This window comes from Mastigoproctus giganteus, chromosome 10 (genome assembly GCF_048544385.1).
Source record: "Mastigoproctus giganteus isolate SK-2022 chromosome 10, ASM4854438v1, whole genome shotgun sequence".
In the NCBI taxonomy this organism is placed as follows: domain Eukaryota; kingdom Metazoa; phylum Arthropoda; class Arachnida; order Uropygi; family Thelyphonidae; genus Mastigoproctus; species Mastigoproctus giganteus.
This window is the reverse complement of record NC_143584.1, coordinates 177,940,430-177,952,015: the sequence shown is the minus strand read 5'-3', so window position 1 is coordinate 177,952,015 and position 11,586 is coordinate 177,940,430. Positions and strand designations below refer to the sequence as shown.

The 11,586-nt window shown below is 37.0% G+C and overlaps 1 protein-coding gene across 3 annotated transcripts in view; it reads right to left on the bottom strand.

The window, feature by feature from the left end:
* Positions 1 to 3,729: 3,729 nt before the first annotated feature.
* The window catches only part of LOC150079575 (sodium-coupled monocarboxylate transporter 1-like), a 49,172-nt gene continuing 41,315 nt past the window's right edge, over positions 3,730 to 11,586 (bottom strand). For all 3 annotated transcript variants that reach the window (XM_090384117.1, XM_090384116.1, XM_090384115.1), the window contains exons 13-15: positions 11,158 to 11,258; positions 4,651 to 4,757; positions 3,730 to 4,157 (exon numbers count right to left, since the gene is read on the bottom strand). In XM_090384117.1, coding sequence (XP_090240243.1) covers positions 4,017 to 4,157; positions 4,651 to 4,757; positions 11,158 to 11,258 — 349 coding nt within the window. In that variant the 3' untranslated portion in view covers positions 3,730 to 4,016. The remainder of the gene's footprint in view (positions 4,158 to 4,650; positions 4,758 to 11,157; positions 11,259 to 11,586) is intronic.

Genomic DNA, 11,586 nt, shown 5'->3' with positions numbered 1-11,586 from the left:
ATTTGCTCAGTATATACTGTCTGTAAATTGCGTGTGTGCTGTGGTCGAGTTTCTGTTTTCTGGACCAAAAACCCGAGTTTCTGGGAGGGAAAACCATGCTACCCTCGCCTGAGACCGACTAACTCAGCCATGTTGTGAAAAAAAAAAAAAAAAACCCGTAAAAATTCTTCCCGTCATTGACGGGACTCAAACTGAGGTCTTTTCCAGCCGGTGAGTGGGCGACGATTCTACTAACTGTGCTACCCACGAGGGTTTGTCTATAAAGGACCGTACTAATCGAGGAGTATAAGTGCTGCTGACTTTTTGGTTTCCTTCTGCCCGGTGGTTCCAAATTAAAGATTCCAGATTTATTTCATTATTTAAAAAACATCTTTGAAAATTCCTCTTAGGACTCAGAGTCCCTAATGATAATGAACCCGATTAAATTAAGGCATGGATTTAACGAAGATGTTTCAACTTGTGACGTGAACTATTGATATGGATATCAATGGAGTCTGTGTATTTGAATAATCTGATAAGTTCATTCTACTGCTTTAGCAATTGTATGCACAGGTATTTAACGGTTTTTGTGGCACTCGCCTGTATCACAGTGATTGTAATCGCCGGCCTTCTACATTCTGTGGAAAAGGCCTGGATTTGAATTCTCTCTCAACAGGAAATTTATGGACTTTTTCTTTCACATCGCACTGCCCGAGTTAATCCATCTCGGGAGAGTGATGCATAGTTTTTATCTTCTTGGGAACTCGTTTTTTTGTCTTACTGGAAAACAAGCAAATGGGAATGGCAATTGACAGACACGAACTGGCGCTCCATAAGTTTACTTCGTTTATTTTCCTAAGGCTATTTTTGTTTTCAGTACATTTCAAGCAATACGAAGTAAACTGAAGAACTGTAACTTTATAAGTTTTGACGATGAACGATGTCACCCAGAGCCAAATTTAGATACGATGAGGCTCGAAGTCAAAGCATGTGAGGTCTCCAAATATGTAGTTATGCATCTTTATCTTCATAAAGGGTAAATGGTCTCGATATCCGAGGCACCAAGGCTTATTTGCCTTATGATTAAATGTGGCCTTGATAGCGCTACCTCGTTCTAAACCTTTCAATTTCAGGTTGGAAATGATAACCTCTGTGATAATATAGTGGTTTCGCCACATCACTCCTTTGGAGAGGCTTTAGAATTCTGAAGGGAGCGGAATTTTTAAAGGCCTCTTCAAATAGGTCTATAGTTAAGCCGATCTTAGTCGGAGGAAGTAGGAATTTTCTCTGGGAGTTACTCCTGGATTTTGAGCCTTTACAGCGTACAAATCGACCCGCGAACACCCTTGTACAGACAATACACAATATAGCAGCACAATATAGCCTTAAATGCTAATTGGCAGCTGGAAGTGACTCATCCAGTATTCATCGTATGATTGTTGTGTTTTTACGGACCAGTAGGACACTCAATGTCTCGATACTTGTCTGTGTCATGTGATCTGCCAACTGCCCTAACATCCAGCTCTCACATATTTTGACAAATCACAGATCTTTATGGACCAAATTGTGCACAAAACCGACGCCCGTCGCTTCAGGGTAGTCTGAGTGTGTTATGTAAGAAAGTACAGCTTTGTTTTTCAACTAAAGCAGTGAAATCTCTCTCTATGAGAAAGTCGGTTTGAGGGTAGGACAAAATACTGTAATCAGTAACGCCAACTCAAGTTATGTAAGACGCTTTTGTTAATGACAGAAAATCACTATGTACGTACACTCTAAAGTGGTTTTGGAGTTGCAGAAATTGTGTGCTTTTCGTGACGTATTCACATTACCATTGAAAACATCAGGATGAAAAGATTTTCTTTTTTGTTTCGTGAGAGAGAACGCAACATTCTGATGTTCGGTTTTTATAAAAAACAGAATATTTATCCTTTTATACATTTGGTAATCAATAGTTTTCAAATGAGTGCAATATAACTCTTCAGAAGTAGTCTTCAGTAAGCGGATAGAAGCCAGAACCTTTTATCTGCCCCTGGGCTAAAGTAAATGTTTCCTGTGACAGCGGGAGTGGTGTAATAAGAGGTAGGCTTGCATCAGAGACTTGTTTAAGCCTATCCACGTATAGAGTAGATACATGTATCCAACCTGTATACGCCTTTTCACCTTTGAACTGAAAACAGCATGTGCGTCGTATGCTGGTGACACCCGTCCCACGCTAACGATTCACGAGGAGTAAAATGAGCTGTTTGGATATCTTGAAATATGCTGATAATAGTATAACTATAACTTCCATAAGGATTAATAATTATAATCAAAGAATTTTAATTGGTAACCAGCTTTGTGACTGCATTCGTTAAAATTATTGACCATCTCCATATCGCAACCACAGAAGGACAACAATCTTTCTGTATTGTAACACATGCTGTTACCATCTCTTACCAGCTGTTCACCTATTTACCCATGCCAGAAAATAGTGAAAAAATAGATAAAAAATGCATAAATGACCTGGAACATTTCAAAGTCCAATTGAGTAAGTGAGCAGTGTCGTTTTATAATTCATCAAAAATCGTTTTATAATCCATCAAAATCGTTCAGTTTCAGCAGTAGATTTTTTTATTTTCCTTCTGTTGTGAAACGTTGGTTTTGATTTAACTGAATCATGTTGTTGTAATAGGATTTTAGGAGCATCAGCGACTAAGGCCACATTGCTCTGTAAATTGCATGTGTTCTGTAGTCGACTTTCTGTTTGCTGGAGAAAAAAACCCCGTTACTTTTCCTTGAGACCGATTAACTCAACCACATTGTGATAAAGGACCATAAAAATTCCTCACGTTATCGACAGGAGGTCTTTTCCACTTGGTGTGGGGAGGACAGCGAACCTACCAACTGTGCTACCTACGAAGGCACTGAATCACCTAATGAGTTTGCATCACGTTGAAATATGCTTATTCAAAGGGATCCTTTTTCAATTTTGAGTCAAGTTATTTCTAATATTGGCACGAAAGATACTTATTTAACCTCCTCACCCTCCTTCACCCCCCCAAAAAAAAACTATTTCGGAGACAATGAAATACAGAACTTTGGCTGTACTTTTTGAATTTTTGTCTCTTGCCGTTTTATGAAAAGTCACTTCAGTGATTTCAGTATAACAGCACTCTTTAGGAGAGGCTTTAAAGATCCAATTCAATGCAAATCAATAATAATTGACAATTTCCGCGTTCTACTTATACATTATAATAAATCACATAAGTATTGTACTTGATTTTATAAAAATAAAATGCATTAATCTGACATGATTTTCTTAATGCCGACTGAAAGGCTACCATACAATGGTAAGAGGAGACAATTAAGCTAAAATGGGTCACTTGTATTTTGAGTTGTCACAGAAGTCCATAATTTGATTATAGTTATCACCCCTTAGCAACTGCGATTTAAAAACCATTGGGAAGTTTCAGGAATCTAGTTCATAAGTACACGCATAACAAAAGATTTAAGAATATTATTGAGTCATAGAAGCAAACGCAATTAGAATTACAGTTTTTAATAAGAAAACAGCCTTCACTTTTGATTTATTTGGTATGCCCTGTTAAAAGTAATGTTTCAGTTGCGATAGAAAGCAAGGGCGACTTTAAACTTGAAGAGGGGGAAATCATCCTCGCCAGAAGTTCCCAATCAAATAGCATATTATAGGAAAAGTGCTTTGTATTTTGAAATTATGACATCTACAAACTCTGAAGATGACATCACACAAAATTAAAATAAAAAAACTTTATATCTAAAAACATACATCTGTGTTTCTTACATTAACTGTACACATACGGTTGACTCCTGTTTCGATTCTCCGAACAAGTGTGATCTCGAATGTTTTGAGCGACATCTTTTGTGATTAAATAATCACTCTTCCAGTTACACCAAAATACACATTTAGTTCCAGTAGACGATCACAATGTTCCAGATTTATATAAACAAACGCTTTGAGGCGTGGTGAGATCTCGGCGATATCCATTTAGATGTTACTGGCAGCTTTACTTTTTGATAGGTCAAAATCGTTCGATTTCAACATCCGATGTTTTTCTTTCCTTCATTTGTATGTCATCTGGATCATTAATGTAAAATGCTGGTTCGGCATTGTGTTCTGATTTAACCGACTCGCTTGCGGTAAGTTCCATTTTGGATGCTTCCTGGGAAAGAATAAAGAAAAATGAAATGGTGGTAATTAAAATAATTGGCATGCTTTTGGAGAAATGTTATAAACCTGAAAATTAATAGACATTCTTAATATTGGGAGGGATTACATTTGGGTTTCTTGCAATTTCAAAAAAATCACGAATTCGCCATTTTACAAGAAACCCAATTGGACATGTCCACGCACGAAATTGATTATAGGAAAAGTGCTTTGTATCTCTTTTAATTTATCTCTTTTCTTCATGCATATAGATAATAAGTAGCTAATAATTAATTTGTTTATAGCTAATTATTTAGCTAATAATTTATCTCCAGTCAAAACGAGGCATGGCTATGCCGTTTCTCTTTTATTTTAGAATCGTACCAATTGAGACTCAAAAGATACAATACATTTGGAACTAATACTGTGAGTTAAATTTGATTTGCCCTGTGTTTATAAATGAATTAATCTCTTAATATAATTTTGTCATATTAACAGATAAAACTTACTCTTTTATCAAAACCAGCCCGCCTGCTTCTGAAGGATGCCACTTTATGCCGAATGCTGAGGACGACAGGTGATATTAAACTGGGATCAACTTCTTCTTTAGAATATCCTACACAAGAAAAGTTTTATTATTATTATTATTTATTATTATTTAACATATTATATATTACTATAAGAACATATTGAGATGGGCACATTTACAAATATCGCTATATAATTCTATAATTATTTTTATGATGTCAAATAGGTATCTTCTCCTGTCTTCCCAACCTTCAAACCACTCGCGGTACTATCGGTTTTAATACCTTTTGCGTTTGGGGAATTCATAAAAAATTATACTGAGCCAATTTATTAATAAGCTTTAATTTAAAAAACACTGTTGACCACACCGATAGAAATTAAGCTTTAATATATTAAAATTTACAATAAAATAAAATACACTGTGTGCAGTTAAAATAGTAAGTGTAAAATAACTAAGCTCATTTAAAAACAAATAACACTAAAACCAATTAACATAAATACTGTAAAACGAAATAAATAGGAAGGTATCTGTAACTGTATTACCTTCTTCAGCTTATGTGATCTGTGAGCCAGATTAACTTGTATAACCAGTGCCATCTCTCCCTTTTACAAACTTTTCATCTTCCTTGCCATTTTTTTGTTTGTGAAACATGGATGGCCTGTATTAAGGCTCTCCTACCCTTTCTTTCCTTTTCTTCCCGACCTGCAGATTAAAATCAGTGACCTTCGTTGATTTATTAAGATTAAGAATTTTCAACATAGCAAGATATCATGGCCATTTGGACAAGAATGATCCTGTATATCAAGCAAACCCATATAAAGGTGTAGCAATTCTGCATTCCAGGAGAGAATCCGAGTGATCCTTGAGCTAGTTCTCAAATCTCTCCCAAACCTTATAGTTCGCGCCCATAATCTAGACACTGATAATAATATTCTGTATTTTGTCAACAACATCACTCCTTAACAGTTTTGGAGTATGGGTATTTACTTCCAGGAAGGTATTTCGAATTTTGCGTCCCGTCCTAGATGTGGCACGCACTTGACGTGGAAGAAGCGAAACTTCCTAGAAATGGAATAAAATATGGCCAGATACGAAGGATAAATTGCTACATCTGTGAATTGTCTGTGCGTTTTCCTCCCATTATCAAGTCCTTTATTATCTTCATGCATATTCCTTAGACAGAGTCTCATGGCGTTCTAAAATGTTCATAGGGAAATTACATCGACAGGTCTTGCTTCACTTTAGCTAATTCCTTGCTGTTTCCTTGTGGTTCATCTTAGTGAGAGTATGCTTAGCTCTCCATGCCAACCTATTCGGCACGATACATCGCCTTCTGCCACTTGTTCGGAGAGGTCTGGGTTCTATTCCCATCGACAACAGTAGTTAGCCGATCTCAGGCGAAAGGTGTAGGGTTTCCCCATGAGTTATCTCAGGATTTTTCCAACCAGGACAACATGCAAATATACCCGTGAATACATACTTCTACAAACAAAATCCACTTACAGTTATGATCGCACGCATGGGGGGGGCCTTTAATAGTGTATATATTATATAGTGAGTCTGTGCTTTGTCCATTAAGTCCCAATGAGGTACAGTGTTTCTGTGCCAGCACCCTCGGTTGCACGGCGCCTCCGTTGCTAGGTGGGCAGGAGTGGTAGTGCGTAGCACACGCTTCTTGATTAGACCGGAGTTCGAGCCCGTGAGCACCAAATACGGAGGATGCGGAAAGGTCAGGGAATGACCACCGCATATCCCCGGAGCAATATGGCCTTAGTTGCTAATGCTCCTAAAAAGTAAAGTGCAGCCATTATCAACCCACTGCAGGATGGAAGCCTCCTCAACAATTCATGTTGAGGGAAAGGGACCATAATCTACCACGCTGGTCCAGTGCGGGTTGGTAGATCGACCGTATTCAGCAGTCAGGGGCTTGAACCCCGGTCTACTCAAAGAGCTTGTGTTACTGCACTCCCGCTCCTGCCCACTCGGCTACGGAGGCCGTTATGCTCCTAAAAAAACCAAATAACAAACATAACTATAACCCTCGGTTGGCAAAGTGGTTACGATCACTGCCCTTCCACGGCGTGTGGGTAAGGTCTGGGTTCAATTCCTGTCTCGACAAAGGAATTTTAACGGCTTTTTTCACAACGTGGTCAAGTTAGTCGGTCTGAGCGAGGGTTGCACTGTGATTTTGTCTCTCAGAAACTTGGGTTTATTGGTCTGTTGTGGTTATTAGGTTATAGGCGCCTCATAAACTTTCACTATATTGCGCCATTATGTATAATGTTTGTACAAGTGTGTGTTCATGGACCGGTTTGCGTGTTGTGCGGGCTGAAAGCTCAGGGTGGCTCGTGGGGGAGCCCTGCTCCTTTCACTTGAGATTGGCTAACTACAGTTTCGATTGACTTCGCCCGATGGATGCATTCCATTGTACCTGGGGGATGCCGTCTTCATCCCCCGTGCTTCTACCTGTTTCCCCCTTTCTTGACTCCTAAAACCCACACACTATAACTTTTTCTTTTTACATTGGTCTCTGTCAGGAAGCTCAGACGACCCTGGCAGAGGCTAGCCAGAGAATAATGGCAGCCTGGCTACCTCCTAACGGTGTGTGGGGGCAACGTGGGGTTCCACCAGGGGCCCTGCGGCCAAATCCAGAACACTCAACAGAACCCAACGCAGTACTACATATTCAACTGGCATTTCCAGTAGTTCTGGTTTTCTTCACAGCGTACATATGGCATGGGATGTGGGAAACCACAGGCGGTGCCTGATCCTAATACTGTGCACACACTATGCTATTAAGTCGCCTTCAGTCGAGAGAAATTCCTGTAGTCGTTGACGGGAGTCGAACACAGACCCCTCCAAACGAGGGACAAATAATGGTGAAACCACTCTGCTACCAGTGGTTTTGCCACATAAACAGAAAATAGGCAAATCTACCAAGAATACACGATATTACAGACATAATATATTGACACTTCATACACTTATTTGCTTTTGTGTTTATCATACCAATCAACTAATGAATCAAAACAAAAAAAAAAAAACAATCAAACATTCATTGACTGGTGCTTCAAGACTATAAAATATTTATAAATAGAAATAAATTAAATAAACCAGAATTTTCTTGTGAACTTAAGTTTTCTACAACCGGATGTTAAACTACCATTCACTGGCTCCTTTCTCCGGACCAGTATATTTAAAAATGGGAGATCATGATTTGTTTTAGAAATCTACTGGAAATTTAATAAAAGGGAAATACGCACAAATATTTCTTAATGGCCCCTTCCCACTTTACATTCCTCCAAACCACCTCTTTGGCTCAGCTCCAAAGAAGAATGACCTGCTAGGATCAAATTCGATACGGATCCAAGAATTCGCAGTTGACAGTGGCCTGTTACAGATATAGACCAAAAAAGTGTGCTACGATCATGGCAGAAAAGAACTACAAAAGCACCAGACAAAATTATACCAATAACACCCTAATGAATTAAAATAAATAATTAAAAATCATGATGCCTTGTACGGTGGACTGAACTGATTTCTATAAAAGTTCTTTTAAACATGCAAACCAGCATATAAAACTCCAAACTCCAACTTCCTTATATCAGTTTTGTAGTGCGAGTTGCCCGCAGTATCACGTAGGCATTTTTGAAAATGTCAGGGTGAAAAGAAGAATTAAAACAAACCAAACCCATGCGGACAAAAAAATAGGGGAATGTTGACCGTAGGGTCGCAAGCAGGTTATGGAGACAATTCTGAGAAACAGAAAATGTGTCACGCACCTACGTAAGGTTGTCCAAGGAGATAAAAAAAATAAAGTTTCTCTTTGTTTCAGGACGGCCATACGCAAGAGAAGTATTAATAATTTGATTATTACGCCATCCAGGCACTGTTATTATCAAATTACCTAAATGTTACACAACATAAGTAAAAATTAAATATTTTTTAAATTTTGTTTACCGTTACCTTCTGTCCTTCTATGGAAGAACAGGTATTATGTCGTGTATTCTTCGGGTAGGTGTGCTGGACGAAAAACTGTTTCTGGAAATACGAGGAGGTCGCATGCGAAAAACTGAGTTTCCATGAGCCAATCCCTGAGACTGGTTAACTCAGCTACGTTGTGAAAATTCAAGAAATTTTTGATTTTATTCAACTCTTCACTTCAACTATTCAGCGAGTGAAAAATATATTTTCACAGCTTTGCCTAAAATTTATTTCTATAAATGAAAGAGTAATTTGGAATTATAATTCCTGAAAATGGTAGTTTGTAATCATAAAAAAGGTACAGTCTTTATGTTTCTTATATATTCATATAAGATATATATATTCATATAAGATATTCTTATATGAATATATATCTTATTTCTTATATATTCATATAAGATATTCATATTCATATTCATATATATTCATGTTCACAAGGGTCATTACTAACAGATTAGAAAGAATACTGGATGAGAATCAACCGAAAGAGCAAGCTGGCTTTAGGACAGGATTCTCAACTATGGTTCACCTTCATGTAATATCACAGCTAATGGAGAAAGCAAATGAATATAAAACACCATTATGCCTGGCATTTGTGGATTATGAAAAGGCATTTGACTCCATACAGCATAAGGCAATGTTTCGGGCACTGGAAAGACAAGGCATTGATACCCCATATATTATGATTTTGAAGAAAATATACGAGAGTGCTACCTCCTTTATTAGACTAGACAAAGACAGTAGGAAATTTAAAATTGAGAAAGGAGTTCGACAAGGAGACACAATATCTCCTAAGCTGTTTACTGCTGCCCTTGAGGAAGCTTTCAGAAGATTAGACTGGTCGCAGAAAGGAGTCAATGTGAACGGAGAGTACCTAAACCATTTGCGATTTGCAGATGACATTGTGGTCATAAGCCATGATCCCAAAGAATTAGAGGAAAATCTTAATCAGTTATGCACAGCTAGTAAGGATTTTGGACTAAAGATGAATATGTCTAAAACAAAAGTAATGATGAACAAGTATGCCACAGAAAGGGAAATAATGATTGAAGGAGCAGTAATTGAAAAGGTGGAATCATATACATATCTGGGACAAGTTATTAGCTGTAATAATGATAAATGGCTGGAAGTCAAGAGAAGAATAAATTTTGGATGGATAGCATTCAGGAAATATAGTCACATACTGAAGAGCAATATCCCAGTTTGTCTGAAACGTAAAATAATGGACCAATGTATACTCCCCACCATGACTTATGGAAGTGAAACTTGGGCACTCACCAAAAGAATGGAAGAGAAGCTGAGAACCACACAGCGAAGAATGGAACGAATCATATTGGGAATCAGACTGTTAGATAAGAAGAGAAACACATGGATTAGGCAGCAAACTCAAGTAAAGGACATTCTTATCAAAACTAAAGAACTAAAATGGTCCTGGGCAGGACACATAGCTCGAAGACATGATGACAGATGGACTAAGAAAATAACAGAATGGTACCCAAGAGGAGCTAGAAGAAAACCTGGAAGACAAAGGCGGAGATGGATAGATGAAATTCATGAGTTTTTGAGTAGTAAATGGATGGCCAGTGCTCAAAACAGAAGGAGCTGGAAAGTTGCTGGAGAGGCCTTCATCCTGCAGTGGATTGAAAATGGCTGATGATGATGATGATGATATTCATATATAGAAAAGAAAATTTGGCTGGTCCCAATATTAATAATATTTTTTATTACATTTGTAAATATAATTTTAATAGAAAAATAAGATGTAAAAAAAAGACACTAAAGTCTTTGAAAGCGTCATAGCCTCTGCGATATTTATAAAAAAAAAATAATAATAAAATAATAATAAATAATAATTACCGAATTTTCATTGGTCTGATTTTAGTGAAATTTCGGAATGCTGGACAAATCGTTCTAAAAGAGCCAAACGTAAAAATTTCATGAATTCACTGACAGGGAGTTATTACGTGCGGACGGACAGACATGGTGAAGACAATAGGCACTTTACGCATTTATGCTAACGCAACTAAAACGGCCAAAGGAATAATAAATATCGAAATTAATATAGTGCCCTCAAAACATAATGTGTTCGATTTTGTTATCGAAATTAATTTTTATTATTAGCAAGTCTGCGATTGCTTATTTGAATTACAGGATAGTAAATTGGGACACATAATTAAGGCCGACATTGAATGCACAAACTGGAATTTAGATAACAGCGATGTAGATATTAATTTTCAAGAAACTGTAAGAAAGAAATCGCATATTAAGCTACTTGAAAATGAACGAGATGCATTCCCTAGTTTAATTTATACCCATCTTCTACTATAACGTCCTCCACGGTAGAAGCATAGTCGATATTTTACATATCATGTAAAACGGAATTGATTTTCCTATGGTGTTCCAATGCTTTTTATAACATAGTGTATATAGGATGTGACTCTCTCTCTCTCTCTCTCTCTCTCTCTCTGACCGAATGATGTAATAAAGAAGAGATGGAACTTACCTGTACAAAAACTGAGTACAATCCCAACAAATACAGTAACAATGCATCCAATAGCACTTAGCCACAAATAAGACAGTCGGTACAAAATAAAAGTGTCATCACTAGAAATAGAAAGAAATATTAATTCTTCTAAATGCTAGGAGTAGCCCAGTGGTTTTATACCGAGAATATTACTTAATTTACTCCATAGACTCAGATATATACATTAAAATACACATAATATAAACATATACAATAATTAATATTATATTATTTTATGAAATTTTTATTTGTTATGTTATATTAAATTTATTACTATTATTTATATTAATATTAACAATCAAGATCGGTATATTAACAACCGACATTGACATTTAAACCAAGCTCAATCATTATTTTACCTTACCAAAGCAGGAAGGATAAGACTGAACTGTATAAGTATTAAACTAT